The 15,406-nt window shown below is 55.1% G+C and overlaps 3 protein-coding genes across 3 annotated transcripts; 1 reads left to right on the top strand and 2 right to left on the bottom strand.

Annotated features, from left to right (window-relative positions):
- Positions 1–2,614: 2,614 nt before the first annotated feature.
- Positions 2,615–5,629, top strand: VOLCADRAFT_63381 (Kar3 type kinesin; the record flags this gene model as incomplete). Its single annotated transcript, XM_002953153.1, has 5 exons — positions 2,615–2,754; positions 3,293–3,375; positions 3,850–4,007; positions 4,411–4,777; positions 5,214–5,629. Coding segments are annotated over 5 exons (1,164 nt in total), but the record flags the coding sequence as incomplete, so codon positions are not given.
- Positions 5,630–9,106: 3,477 nt separating this feature from the next.
- On the bottom strand, positions 9,107–10,367 carry VOLCADRAFT_105818 (uncharacterized protein). The gene is made up of 2 exons (XM_002953080.1): positions 10,218–10,367; positions 9,107–10,035 (listed from the first exon to the last, which is right to left on the bottom strand). The coding sequence occupies exons 1-2, from the start codon at positions 10,273–10,275 to the stop codon at positions 9,551–9,553; spliced, it is 543 nt and encodes a 180-aa protein (XP_002953126.1). The 5' UTR covers positions 10,276–10,367; the 3' UTR covers positions 9,107–9,550.
- A 2,253-nt stretch (positions 10,368–12,620) lies between these two features.
- On the bottom strand, positions 12,621–13,682 carry VOLCADRAFT_35700 (uncharacterized protein; the record flags this gene model as incomplete). The annotated part of the gene is made up of 3 exons (XM_002953079.1): positions 12,621–12,797; positions 13,198–13,272; positions 13,575–13,682. Coding segments are annotated over 3 exons (360 nt in total), but the record flags the coding sequence as incomplete, so codon positions are not given.
- Positions 13,683–15,406: the final 1,724 nt, after the last annotated feature.

Below are 15,406 nucleotides of genomic sequence, written 5' to 3'. Positions count from 1 at the left end.
GGCTTCGTTGGTCCGAGATCCTCGGATGTATCTTCCACGAATTCTGCGTACAGGTCCTACGTGTGTACCTCTCCATCTTCCATCCTCCACCAGGTAGGGTCTCCGAACGAGAAACACATAACAAAACGCTGCAAATCCCCGAAAACCTATCAGAACCATCCGATACTTGTATAAATTATGTCTAACAGTGTTAGGAGTCTGCAATGAGCTGCAATGCCCAGTATGTTGCATGGCGGAAACTATTGCGAGAATCTCAATTAGAATGTAGCATGCATCCACAGCGGGAACAAACAGCACTGCAATTTAATGCACGTAATAATCCTGCACTTTACTCCCATAACTGGGGTGTAGTGACTACCCAAAGAATAATCACCTTGTTTTTTATCCCTTACTGACTTTGAAAACTTGAAGCGAAACATATCTTGAATGACTACATATAACTATCAGCTTTTCTATAAAACAAAGCTTGCCAAAGCTGAGACCTTGGGTCTTGGGGGCTGCAATCATGCCGTACACGATTCGAAACAAGCTGTCCAGAGGCACGCCAGAGGGACACCGGAATGACGAACCAGCGCATAGCATAGTCCATCGTTAAACATGTTATTCACATGACAGACCAAACCCTGCTGCGCCTCGGCAGCACTGAGCTCCTTTGACATCTGTCGCCCATTGATTCAGCAGGACTTGCTTAGTATGGACCTTTCACTATCCATAGCTGAATCTACATCCCCACAGCATCATGGGGGCAGTCCGCGGATGGGCTCCGTGTGGAGTAGGGTGGGAATGCTTGGGCATCTGAAAGAAGACAACACCAGCAAGTTGACTCCTGTGCCCATGACGACGACGCAGGATGGACAGCGCAAGTCACCTGATGCTTCCTCGGCGGTTCGGAAGTCGCTAAATAGTGGCGCCCAGACCCCGAACACGGAGGTCAACAAGCGGAGAGCCGCAGCAGATTTCATCAAGCAGTGCACAGGCCTGGACGTGCCATACAGCAACGATTTGAACTTTCGGCAGGCGTTGAGAGATGGAATTATTCTCTGCGAAACGCTCAACAAGATTCGGCCGAATGCCGTCCAGGTAAGAGCGGCCTTCTGAAGCTGCCATGCCCCATGTGGACCGTCATTATTCAATCTGTCTATGCAGATCGAGGACGGGGCCGAGGCGGGGCTCGCGAACGTGCAGGCTTTCCTGACATACATCAGCGATAAAATGCAGTGCCCCAGCGAGGCAAAGTTCTCCGTCCAGGACCTCCTAAGCGAGGACTATGACGATCGGACGCGTATTGTTGACTGTCTGCTGTGGCTTCGGAAAGTTCACAGTATCGGGGAACCTTTGCAAGCGCCCTTCGCGTTCATGCTCCGCGAGTCCAGCGACATCCGCGCCATGCGCGACAGCCCACGGAAGGGGCAGACGTCCGTCGATCTCATGACGGCGCTCTCCCAGCAGCATCAAAAACAGCAGCAGGCGCACATGGGATTGGTGATGCCCACGGGGTCCCGCACGCTTGCCTCGACTCAGACGAATGCGAACCTTTCAGCGCTGTACAATGACATGTCGCAGAGCCTCATTTCGCGTATGACGCCTGGCATGCAGTCGCCGAAGTACGACACGATACTGACCAACGTTATGGAGCAGGTATGTGGACGATGGGACTTGCCTCCCGGCTTGGAAAGCTGAGCTGTTGCCCGTCAAGTTATGAAACACGCCATTATCGAAACATAAGCTGCACCGCGATTCGGCAATACAGTGTAATGCATGGGGTTGGGGTTCTGAGGGTTCGTAGCGTGCCCGACCATCCGTTCCCTCCCCCAAGGCCTTCCCTTGGAGAACATGAGGAGCAGTCTACGCACGTCTTTTGCGTGCTTCCGTACTATACCTAAATTTAACCACATTGTCCGCGTGTCCCCATGTCTACGCACGGCGTTGCTTCTCGGGCTCGCAGTTCCTCAATGGGCTCAGCGTCGAGTACGAGCGCCGGCTCCTGGCCAAAGACCAGGAACTAAATGCCAGCAAGGAGTCCCTGCGGCAGTTCCAGAAGCAGGTGGAGGGGCTGCAAATGCAGCTCGACAACATTGCTGGGCGACTGGACGCGGAGAAGCAGCAGGAAATGGAGACGCTGGCGCAGGAGGCGCAGCAACGGTTGCGAAAGCTGGAGGACGAACTGGCGGAAGCGCGGATGGTCATTTTGCGGCAAGCAGAGGCGCTGGCGAATGCAGAGGCAGCGCTCAACTGTCGAGACGGCGAGCGCAGCGCAAAAGAGGCTGCACTGCAGGCGCAACTGGAGGAGATGATGGCGAAGGTGCAGGAGTTTGAGCTGCTGCAGCAGCGCTTTAATCATATTCGCGAGGAGAACAAGAAACTGTACAACACTATCCAGGTCTGCTGGTGGGCCATTTCCAGAAGGGCAGCAACGACGGCGATAAGCGACTATGGTTAGGAGTAAGGCGTGAGCGCGAGTGGATGTGTCTTGCCGGATTAAAGCTTTGTGGGCAGCGAGTAGCGCTCGTTGCAAGGAGTTGGATTCTCCTCTTGAATTGGGTAACGGACAGGCGTACCGAGCGCACCCGATGGGCTCTCATGTTTATACTCCCGGGTATTTGCGAATGCACAGGACTTGAAGGGCAGCATCCGCGTATTTTGCCGTGTTCGGCCCGCGGGGACGACCGGTGACTCGGCACCCAGTTGCCTCAACCTGGGCACGGACGGCGAGCTCGCAGTTTACGACAAGGCAGGCGAGCGGAAGGTGTACCGGTGAGAGAGCGTTGCCTGGTAGTCACCCGGGAGCGTGGCAATCCTCTTTTACAGCTGTCTGCGTTGGTCGTTTGCCACGAAGCGTGCCGTCCGCGCGTTGTTCCGTTGTTCCGTGCGTGTTCCAATGCAGTATCGCACGTTTTGACAAGGAACGCTGGTTCTGTTTCCGACGCAGGAAAAAGGCCGTAATCCTTGTTGCAGCTCAGGGGCTAAGTAATAGCGCAAGCGACTGCACGTTTCGCCTCTCCTTGCTCCTTTTAGCCGAAGCCTAGTCTTTCAGTGGTAGTGAAAGGCTGGTTGGCTGGCTTCGAACGGGTTCCTGTGGAATGTGCTTGACTGGATGATCTCGAGATAACCTGGCAGTCCATGGCGTTTTTCTAGCTTGGAACTTTTCAGTATCTCCTTCCCGATAACTCCTGACGAGATGTCCTCGCACCAGCACATGGGCTGCGTTTTCCTTCCCCGCTGCACATTTAAGCTTACCTGGGTTCGGTGTCTTGAGCTCGCGGCTCCCTGTTCTGTATCCCCCAACCACCAGCTTTGACCGGGTGTTCGACGGCGAGAGCACGCAGGAGGAGGTCTACGAGGACGTCCAGGCGCTCATCCGCAGTGTCATGGATGGTGCGCTCAAATAAAGGCTGCTGAGGGCTCGGGAGATGTTTTAACATTGGGAACAGGACACCAGTTCACAAATTGCGGTCAACACACCGCGATAGTAGGCGTCATATATGCATTCCTGTCCCGTAATGGAAGTGGTGCGCACTTGGAGGGGTTCACCAGGGAGATAAACGTGGCGAGCAAAGGGTGAACGCTTCATGCCATGAACGAAGCCGAAAATGGGTTTTGTGATGGTATGTAGGAGGACGGGATGTCGTGGGAGCTGTGAGCGCCCGGGATAGAGAGCTTCCTGTTCCGCAGCCCTGGGAGCCCGACATGTCGCTGCCATTTCATACGATTGGACTGTTTGGTTTAAATGCTTAATGGAATGGGCACGGACGCTTTCCTGCAGCGATCATCGCCGTGACGCTATAACCTGTGCGTCCCTTGTCCTGAAACTCAAGTTCGCTTGTATGTATCCTGCTTTTCTGCCGCCAGGCTACAATGTGTGTATCTTCGCGTACGGTCAAACCGGCAGTGGAAAGACGCATACTATGACGGGAAGCAGCCACGTGGAGGATGACGTTCGGAGCCGCGGCATTAACTACCGCGCCTTGGACGACCTTTTCGCGATGCAGGCCCATCGCGATGCGGAGGTAAGGCTTTGTGTGGCCAAAGTCCTTCGGGATGGTTTCAGTCGGTGAGACGAGGCCCACGGGCTCTTGACCTGTCTATGGTGGCGAAGCAAACCCATACCTGTAAATTTGTTTTTCAGACAGATACAGGAGGCGCTTACTAGGCTCAGGGAGAGTTTCAGCTCGCAACTATGACCCACAGCCTCGAGAAATTCTGAATTCCATGCTAGCTGTTTCCGCCCCACACACAATGCTCTAGTACGCAGCCATCTCAGCCATCTCTACACCTTCCCCCCTTGGGAAGTAAGCCTGCATGCATACATACACAAACTCACATCATGTCTGTAACTCGCGAAGAGAGAGTTAAATTAGCCAAAGGAAGGAATGTCCTCGGGGTTTACATGAAACGCATGCTCATACGCAGACGTCCTACACTATTACGGCGCAAATGCTGGAGATCTACAATGAGACGATTCGCGACCTTCTGACGGAGGATCAGAGCGGCGGTAACAGGCTGGACATCCTTTCCACGCAGCCGTCGGGTCTCAACGTGCCGGGTGCGACCCAAATCGCCGTCGCCAACACTGCCGATGTGCTGGCGATGATGCGCGTGGGCGCACGCAACCGCCACAGCGCTGAAACCAAGATGAACGAGCGCAGCAGCCGCAGCCACCAGGTGCTCACCATCATCGTGGACGGTGCCAACCTGACCACGGGGGCACGCACACACGCGTGCCTTCATTTGGTGGATCTGGCGGGCAGCGAGCGCACTGACAAGTCGGGCGTGGAAGGTTGGTTCGGTCTGTGGTTCGATTGGTCGTTCGGGAGTGTCTGTCACGGCTGTCGAACAGACTGCCAATGGGGCTGCTGAGCATGTTCACAGCACGGCTATCTGCTGCTTTCTCTTCGTTCCTTCCGGACCGGCAGTTCAACCCTCGAAGGGTCAGGGGGGGAGGAGGAAGGACGGAAGAGTGCTTTGTACTTTTCCTCGGAGATAATAATACCGGGTTGGCCGGTTGAGGGTGTTGCATGTCTTATGCGAAACTGAGGGCAGCTGGGCGGCGGCTTGAGGATGTGCATCCTTCACATTGATTGTTGTTACACGCTTGCTCAATTGGAAATTCTGCCACGCCACGAACGCGCGCGCAGATGCCTTCGTCCACCTTCTCATTCATGCCCTTGTCCAGGCGTGTTCTATTACCTCACCCTGTCTTCCCTGCCTAATAGGAGAACGAATGCGCGAGGCGAACTCTATCAACACAAGTCTGTCGGCACTCGGCACGGTCATGCACAGCCTGGCCTCTAAGTCCAAGCACATCCCCTTCCGCAACAGCAAGCTCACGGAGCTTTTGGCCGACAGCTTGTCCGGCCAGGCCAAGGTCTGCATGCTGATGCACGTTGCGCCGGAGAGCACCAGCTTCGGTGAGACCATCTCCACGCTAAACTTTGGCAACCGGGTGGCGTCCGTGACGTTGGGCCAGGTGAGGACACGGCAGGTGCAGGGCCGGTACGGGGTGAATTTCCATGGGAAAGAAACAAACTCAAGCAGAGGGAAGGGTCTAACGGAGATCTTCACGCGTGTGATTCGTGGCTCATTTTTTGCCAACGGATGGCTTTGGTCATGGCCCGGCAGGGCACGCTAAGGGATGTTTGGAATCTGAGGGAGAATTTCACTATAATCCTCTTAAGAACTGGCTTCCCGTCCCCTTTGGTAAGCCTTCGAAAGAGGGACAAAGGAACTTAATGGGGACAGCCATCGTAATAGTTGTATGTATAGCAGGTCAACTCGTTTGGCAAGGCCGGTTGAGGAGCGCTTTTAAACCTGCGCAGCTTCATTTCCTTACGTGTAGCCATCACCACAGCGCAGGCGCTTGGTCCGGAGCGGAAACCTCCTCAAAAAACCCGGCTTCATTTTTGTGAATTGTCCGGCTCTGAAGCGCAGTGACCCCTGCAAGGTCAGCTCGCCCTGGCAAGCAGATAAACGCTGTATGATACGTCACCATCCGTTGCTGTAAGAAGTGTATCTAAGATGCTGTTTCTATTGCCGTTGTTTCTGGAACTTGACGGCCCCTAGGCTAAGTGCAACGTCGAGAGCGGGAAGGTGTTCGAGGCGCACGAGGCCCTCGCCAAGAGGGAGAAGGCCATCGCAGACCTCAAGGACCAGCTTCAGACCGCCCGTGAACGTGAACAGGTGCTGCAGCGACAATTGCACGAGGAAGCCAACGCTGCGCAAGGCTTACGGGTACGTTGCTGAACTCGAAAAATGGGCATAGCTGGCCCGACGGCGATTCCATTGGCATGTTGCGTGAGCAAAGTGACCAGGCGACGGTTAAATACGAGTCTCCCCTTATGCCGCTGGCGGGCCCTAGCATAGTGACGAGGACGACTTGCGATGTGCCACTTGTTGCAGCAGTCCTTGACCACTTTGCTGCCACCATGATGCGATAATAAATGCACTCTTGCAAGTTTCTGTTTCCCTTCTATTTTTTTATCGCTTAATGACGCCATTTTCTGCCGCTGGGCCATCCCTCGACTGGCGACAGATGCGGCTGGCGATGCTGGGAGTCGGGACCATTCCTCCTGCCGTTCCTCCGCGAACGGAGACCTGTCGCACGTCGGCAACGCCATTTTCTGCAGACTCAGCCGCATCAACGCCGGTCAGCCAAATCCGGCCATCCAGTCGGTCGAACGCTACACCGCGCTTCAATCAGGCCATGGGTACAGCGACGCCGGTAAGCCGTGGGCAGGCAGGCGGGCAGGCAAGTGGGTGTATATATGTGAACGGCAACCGAAAGAAGCTGAAAGGGGTTCTGCCACTCTCTATACTAACGCAACGTGCTACATGCAAAGTGTCCACTCTAGGACAATGCCTGGTTGACGAAACTCAATCCGCCGCATTCCAACCAGTCAGCCCTTTCCCTGGGCAGTTCACTTGATCCTCTGTGCACATCCTTTCCATGTCCCCAATCCTTCCGCCAGTCGCACGACCTCCTGCCGCCTTCTCAGACGCCGCGCTCTCAACCGCTGCGCTCACCAGCGCCGCTGGCCCTTACCGGCGTGCCGCGCGCGGTGGCTGGGGGAACGCCGCGGGCCAGCGGGCCTCTGGCATCCTCATCACAGCCCGCAGAACCTGCAGGGCAAGCGTTAGCATCGACTCGCCTGGCGGAATTTCAGGACAAGATTGCGCCTCTCAACTCAACACGCGGCAACAGGGGCCAGCAGCAGCAAGGCGCGTCCTCCACAACCGGGACGCAGTCCACTGCGAGGCTGGGTGTTGCACTGTCAGGACGGAACTTGCCGCCAGCCATTCCAAAGTATGTAGGCCACCGCCGCTGTACGTGATTTCCTTACGCTATCTGTGGCACTGAATAACTGTATAAATCCTCTTAACTGCTCGTGCTTTGCAGAGCCATCCAAGTGCTCAGTGCTGTGAACTTAATGCAATCAAACATGCGATTTGCATGTCTGTCTGTGCATATAGCTGCTTGTGCCATCATGGATTATCACCAACAATCTCTACCTAGCCAGCTATTGACATGCCAGGCGTATCATTGGCCCCCTGTTCAACGACATATTGCATACCGGCCTTATCCGCTCCCTTGTTCCTTCCGCATTGGATCCCCAACTTCTTTGCCGAAGTGACAGGCTTGACACGGCTTCCATCAAGTCCGCTTCAGCAACGACGATTTCAGGAAGCATGTCAGCCCGACCGAGCAGCCGGCATAGCGCTAGCGGAAGCAGCACTAGCAGCGCAGGGGTTGTGCCAATGGCTGCGGCTTCCCGCCGGGTTACGGCGCCGGCGGGTAAACCTGCCAACCGGCCAATCACGAGTCGCGCTGGGGGCGTGTATGGGAGTGCAAGCAGTCTGCCAGGCCTGTCGTTATCGTCGTCAATCATGCTTGTAGAGTCGCCTGGCAATCGAGCAGTGAGCAAGCCTCCTACATCCAGCCGGCCAACGGGCGGCTGGAAATGACAGCACTGCGCGACGTGGAAAAGGGAGCCGTGTTAAAATCTGACGGGGGTGGAGTTCCTGTATCTCAATGGGGGGACCAGGTAGCCATACTGTGTTTTCAGCTCTCCGGGTGACTCTACGCCGCGTTGGGCACGCTCAGCCTCCGGTGCCTGCACATGCGGTCCCGTTGGGGAGCGGGGGAGGCGGTACTATGGTGTGCATCTCCGTTGAGAGGATACAACTCAGTTTGCACGACGTGTCTGGGGGACGGTACTCGGGTGCTACCAGGCCTCAGTTTGCTTCAGGCCATGCTTCATTCGCGGTGCGACACAGCGCCTGGTGACAAAGATTGGAGGGGGGCCCTTAAGGCTGTCGTTGGTCACATGATGTTGTCAGGTCATGGTGGTGCCTTTTGCTCGGGTTCGTGACATGGGCTGTCGGTCGTGCAGTTACGCCGCGTGTGATAAAAGCGCGGGAAAAGTGGTTTAATGGAGCACACTTGATTTTTCGTCTTTGCTGAATGACTGTACGTGATTTAAGACTCAAGGCAAACATGCATAATCGTAATTGTTAGTTATATGCTTGATGGATAGCAAAACGCATTCGCTAGGCTTCCATGGGAATTTGCACCCTTTGCCGGGGTGAGCAGCGAGGTGATGGTAGCCTTTATAGGCCGCACCAAGAAGACACCGATAACAATGCACTAAGGCACGGCCATTGTCGTGACGTTTTGTACCTGTGAGCGCGATGTACGCTTGAGCCGTGTACAACTGAGGTCTTTCAACTCCGGCTGATATATTTTAGAGCGGCGGCTGTAACACATTTAGACCGCCGTCCGTTAACGCAATCCGTGACATACATTAGACCAACATCTTGAACTCAGAAGATTGAGGCATGTGAATATAGAATACACATGCTTGTGCTGTCATGTGCTCCCCACTTTTCGTAATACATGACCGCTGCTCAAAACCGTCAGGCTCCGGTTCAGACTGGCAGCATTTTTCCCCAGCGTTGTACTTGTGATTACCTGCTCATGTGGGATGTATTCCTCTCAGCATGATTCTGTGGACTGTTCATTGTTGTGCGATGCAAATAAGCCTTGAGCTGATGCCCTACATTCGTCATGTTTTCTGGAAGTCTGTGAGACTGTAACCAGTGACACTCACGTAACCAGCCTCTCGAATGCCTTACAGACTACTCCGTCACTGTTGGCGCCAAAAGTTCGCAACCACTAAGCAGCAGCAAGACGACCTGCCGTATACCAGCTCAAGCGCGGCATGATAAGGAGTCAGGACACGGACCTTAGATAGCAGGCCTGCTGCAGGTAAATGAATATTACGATGCCACCATCCTGCTGGCCGCTGGCCGAACGCGCCATGCTCCGCACTTAATCCTGCCATACGTTGAAACCCAGGTAGAGAGGTAAATGCTAACCTCTCTACTTAGCCATGTACGTTTAACTGCTAAATTGCTAGAGGGTGAGAATTGGTGATAGGCGCTGGGTACCAGTCAGCAAGACGCCCAAGCCTCTAATTACCCCTCCATCGTGAACAAGCCCAGGCCCAACGCGGTTCGCTCCTTTGCACAACCCTTACCAACTACTATCCACCAACTACCACTCAATGCCAGCCGCCTCGGGGTCAGGGATGTAGTCGTCATCAGAGTCGTCCGCTGGGAGAAGGCCATTCTCACGCAGGAAGGCGAAGCCAGCGCTGGACGCGGCGTCACGCATCTTCAATGGGAAGAGGCCGTTCTCCGTGTCGCCCTCAATCAATACCTTAATGACCTCGTCCGACTCCTCGCGCTTTGCAACCTTGCCGCCGGCTGCCTGGATGAGCTTCTCTACCCAGTCAGCGGCCTTGACGTGCGGGTAGGACTCCCCCAACTCCTTGGGGATGTTGCAAACCAGAGCCACGGTCTTGTCACCAGCAGACAAAAGCATCTTGCCTAGGTGACCAGCGCCGCCCTTGCGCTCCTCAGCGGCCTCGTCGACGGGGGCGTTCATGCCCTCCAGAGCAACGCTCGCAAGCTCAAGGTCGCCGTTGGCGCTCTCGAGAGTGACGTTGAAGAACTTCACACCGCCCATGTCCGACATACCTGCACCAAGTGTGCAAGGAAAGTTAAAAGCGCCGAAAGGCGTAAACATATCCGCTACAGTATACAGAACTAATCTGAGCTACGTATTTCCTTCGAAAGGAGAAGAAATAGAGTCATAATCGTAATGAATCCTAAGTTCGCGTATCCTTTCTTTTCAATCTACAGTTCGGACTGCGACCTACCACTGATGTCCACGCCCTTCTTGCCACCCTCCTTCTTGGCAGCCTTAGCGTCAGCCATTTGAAAACAGGATGGTATAGAAAAGATTGGTGGAGCTTTAAGGAAAGGGACCGATTGTGAGTCTCAGACGATACTTATGGCGGCGGCAAAAACTGCACAGGTGTACGAGACGTCATTCGGAGACGACTATACATATGCGATCTGCAGCTTGGTAAGGACGGTACTGTCTTTGATTACATGGACCTCATCCTTTCGTGGTGGCATAGGAAACGTCGTGGCACAGGAAACCGTAAGCAATTACGTTCTACATTTCACGCCCTTTCGCGGCCAATCACATCAATCTCGGCGGTGTTAGTTTTCTGTAACAGTTGAAGCCTCCTTTTAAGCCAAAAATGCTTCTCCATTGGCCAGCTGTTCAAGGTGCCCGACAGATCTTTTGCATAGGTTGAGGCAAGCCATTCACAATCCTGAATTCCAAGCCAAAAATACATATTGATCGCTCTTTATCATGACCTCTACTTCAGATCGTAGCGTCTTTGGCTCCACTTGCATTTGCAACGCCCTCTACCTCTGCTAAATCACGCCACCTTTACATAAGTCGAGTGTTACAGATACCAGCGCTCGGGGCTTGCCAGCTGCCTATACTCATCCTTGGTCCCCGGGATAACAGTATAGGCGACGCCGAGGAATATCCAATCCTACCAACCCTCGACTCCACCACTTAAGCGGGTGTCACCGCCATCCCTAACGCCTCACAGAGAGGCCTTAACGCTCACACGATGCGTATCCCTCTCTCCCTATCCCACTCTCCCCTCGATCCCCGTCTCTTAGATTGGAAAAACATTTCGCCGGTCCCTTTTGTTCACCGCTCCCTTTCCCTCGCACTCACTTCCCCCGGCTTCAGCTTCATTTGATCTGGGTTGAGGACATGTACAAAATGCCGTGGTCGTGAATCAGAAAGACCCGAATACCTTACCGAATACCCCCACAACACAGGTGCATACGACTCCATAACGCAGTTACCAACACACATCGCCTTGTACACGCCGCACGGAGCAGCCAAACCCCGACCAACTCTAACGGCATGAACGCACTGGGCCAAACACCACCGCCGCAGCACCCCACAACCAACACTGCTGTTTACACCCTTTCCGCTGGTAAGACTTTCCTTCGGTGGACGCGGCATGGTCAATCTTTGTCCGGCCAACGACAGCAGTAACCGCAGTGGTTAAGGCTTCCAGAACCCCCACGGGGTTTGCGTCGAAGGAAGCGTTTACCGGTGTGCCCCGCAATATGATGTTACAGGGTGGTATACCTTCACCAGTGGCCTCCTTCCCGAGGCAATGCCCTGCTCTCCCCTGCTAGAGGGGCACCCTAATCCAATCACCCCATCCGGCTTCAGAATGTATTCGTTGGGTTCAGCAACTCACCACCAGCATCCAACCAAATCTAGCGGATCAACGGCGCATCAACTTAGTTCCTGGTCAGCTCGCAAATTGCTATAATCATGTCCTACACCGTCCACAAGATGGGGCCACCTCCCAATTCAATTACCCCCACACCACGAGGTTCGGCAGGCGGATTTGAACCCGGAACCTCCGGGAGCAGAAGTCAGGCCTTCATTTCTGCCAGCCACCTGCCATGATGCCAATATGCATGTCGGCAAACCCCTAGCCTAGTACATGTGGAGGAGGTGACCCATTGCAATCCGCTGTATTGATAATCCCTCAAGCAGCTATTAGCTAGCGGGAACACTTCAAATGCGGTATGGCGTGTCCTGCACTGGGTTCGGAAAACAACATAACTGAAGTCGGATGGGGTGAATGGATTAGGGTGCCCCTCTAGCAGGGGAGAGCAGGGAATTGCCTCGGGAAGGAGGCCACTGGTGAAGCTTAACCACCCTGTAACAACATCAACATAACATAAAGAACCGACGATGGCGACAACGTAAAAAGACGAAAGCGACCCAGAACAAAGCAACGCGGAAAAGACGACGGCACGTACACGGTCGCCGCGAGGAAAAGATAAGAGAGAGCGAGAAGGGAACCGTTCTCCTCTTCACCGCTTGAACTTCTTTGGCTTGGTGAACACCTGCGCTCCCGCTAGAGCCTCGTTGCGGCGTCGCACAATAGAGTCCTTGACAGCTGAATACAGGTCGTCCTCCACCTGATGACCATATCCAGACGGAAAGGCCGGAGAGGGGCGGGAGGGTAAGGGAACAGGTTCCTACCTGGGCGACTGGGTCCGACACCCCGAGAACCTGTCGTACTCATTTTGATCCGTAACCCAGACCCCACCCCGCCACACACCGCGCAACGTCAGAAAGGACCCGGTTTGGACCCCGTTTCTCTGTTCCTCCGCTCCTAACCCCCCAAGCTACCTGCAAATCACCCCCCACCCACCTGTGTGGTATCCTCCGCCAACAGGTGGGTCCACTTGGTTCGACCACTGCGACCAAAGTTCTTGACCTGCATGACCTTGGGCAATATGCTCTTGTCGAACTTGTCTATGCCGGTGGGGGCGGAGAAGTCGCGTCTGAAGATGTCGTCGGTACCGGCGGTGCCGCGAGTGTCGTCGGGAGCCTCCTGCAGTCAGCGTGGGTGTGACGGGTTGGGCCGGGCCGGGTAGCAGGGCCAGAAAGTCAGATATGGGAAGTTTGGTGGGATGGGAGCGTGGGGAAAGGCGGGTTAATAGAGGAAAAAGTGGTGGATCATATGTAGAAAGCAAAGGGCCAACTGTCGACGTCCAAAGCACGTCAGCTGCTGGAGTCCGAAGGGAAGCGGGACTGGAGTGGATGGGATTTAGGGCTCGGAGCAGCCCCATGCAACCTGGCCTGTCCAATCTCGCTGTGGTAATGCCTAGCCCACAAACACACACAAGCACACACACACACACCACACACACATTGGTGTCCCGGTCCTGAATGCATAAATGCAGCTGGGTACACCAGTTCACACTATGCACAGTGCCTCACTCGCTTACCTGGAAGTATGCCCCCTTGTGCCAGTACTTCTGGAGGAAGTTCCACTTGGCCTTGGGGGAGGTCGCCCGTGCGACCTGACAGGAACGTAATACACAGACACACAGCAAGGAGGGCGACGGCCACGACGAAAGGGTTTGGGATAAGGAAGCGGTTTTGGAGCAACCCTTCCAAATCTCAAGAGGCAAGGATCTCTCATCAGCAAAAACGCGAAGAGAAACGCAAAGCGAACGACGCCCTCTCCCGCTCTTCACCATCCCATCAGGACATGGCCCACGACGTCGCCATTCCTCACTCCCCCTCCCATCCCCTTCTCTCGCCCTTACTCCACATTCCTCTCCCACTCCGTCTCCCCCTTCCCATTCCCACACCCATCCACCTTGGGGTTCGCCTTTTCCCAGGCCGCCCGCTCCTCCTCCGTCATGTTCTTGAGTCGCTCTTTCTCAGCCGCCTCCCGCTCCGCCGCCTCGCGCTCCTCGCGGTCCCTGAGGGGGAGGGAGCAATCACAACGCAATGCCGGGTCGGTTGTAGTAGAAGCCACACAGCAGGTCAGGGCTTGACAAGCTCCCTCAAGATGAAGGAGGAGGTAGGCGGTATAATTGAATGTAGTTTTGGGGAGATTACTAAGTCCATGAGGGAAGGAAACGCGGGAGAGGCGTATGGAGAGAGAGGGGGCTGGTTTGAGGTGAGCAGCCGCTAAGGACATAAGCCGCTAAGGACATAAAACCCATTAGGAGGACAGGTCCAGATGAGACGGGGCAAGGAGGATACAACTAAGGAGGGCACGGAGCGGGGGAAACAGCACATTGACCAGGAGGAAGAGGGATCCAAGTATTCAAGAGGAGGGACAGGAAAACAAAACTAGGAAAAGGTTTGACCACTATCGCCCCACGTCCCTCCCCGTTTTCTGTGCTCACCGCTTAATCCGCCGCAGCTCTCGCGCTTTCCACGCCTCGTACGCCTGACGTTCAAGAGAGAGAGGCCGCCGGGAAGGCAGCAGGCGCAAATGCAATTACACTTGCAAAAAAGCTGTATTACGCTGCAAAAAATACGTTGGAATCTATTATCAACTACACGAGCAAGGAAAACGCAGCCACCATTCCTCCCCTCCAGGGACCCCATCCCTTTCTCCCATTCCCCCCTCTGCTAATAAGTCTGCGCCGGCGGGGTTCTCCTTCTGCCTTCTAGCCCAGCTATTACGCCACCCACACCCTTCTCCCTGCGCACCTGCACGGGGTCTGCGTCGTCGTCTGTATCAATGTCGTTCGCCCCCGCGGGGCCAGCCGCCGCCGCTGCCGCCGCCGCAGCCTCCAGCTCCATCTGCGCTGCCAGAATTGCCTTAGTCTCCTCCTGAAGGTGGTGACCAGGTTGGGTCAGTTGACGCGAGGCAAAAGGGTACAGGGAAGGGGAAAGATGAAAAGGACGCGTGGGTTTAGGCGGTAGCACACACAAGGGCAGGGTAATGCGGACATCCGGTGGTTGATTCGAACAGTATGGAGTGTGTGAAAAGAGCGACCCTGACGCACCTTTCTGGATTCAAGTCGTTTCTTCTCCTTCCCTACTGCCTTCTCCTCCTCCTCCTCCAGCGCCGCCCGCTCCGCCACCGTCTGAGGGGCGCAGCCGGGAACGGCCCGGGCAGCAGGCAGCAGCCCATGACGCGGAAGGAGATATATGAGCACATTAGGGGGAAGACGCACGGGGTCCCAAAAGGAAATATTCAAGTAAGACAGTTGCAGTGAAGTGAAAATCCAAGTGAAACACCAACTGCCAGGGATGCGCAACCAGAAGGCAGGGACGGGAGGAGGGATGCCAAAGAGGCAGCACCAAAAGGCAGATCGAGCACCGAAGACCAAAGAGATGGATGGAGGTGCCCGCATGAGTATGACACGGGGGAAAGCGGCAACAAGCCTTACAATCGGACGGGCCCCCAAAGCCACTTGCATCGCCCATCCCTTCCTGTGTGGGAATGCATGTGAAATGAATTAGGGAAGATGACGGAAGGAGCGGCCGAGGGGGAGAGATGGAGGGGACTGAAAGCAGACAGAGAGACTCGCACGGAAAGCCGCCCACGCGACACGGTAGCAGACATTCCCTCCCTTAAAGAATCTTCGCCCTCAGAAGCCCTGTGCTCTGTCGAGACTGGCTTGGCTTGGTCCGGATATGGCACGACACCCGTTTAAATCGGTCACTTACGTCTCTGGCGTGCTTGGG

Source organism: Volvox carteri (assembly GCF_000143455.1).
Source record: "Volvox carteri f. nagariensis unplaced genomic scaffold VOLCAscaffold_34, whole genome shotgun sequence".
Classification (NCBI taxonomy): domain Eukaryota; kingdom Viridiplantae; phylum Chlorophyta; class Chlorophyceae; order Chlamydomonadales; family Volvocaceae; genus Volvox; species Volvox carteri.
This window is presented reverse-complemented; position numbering and strand designations above follow the sequence as displayed.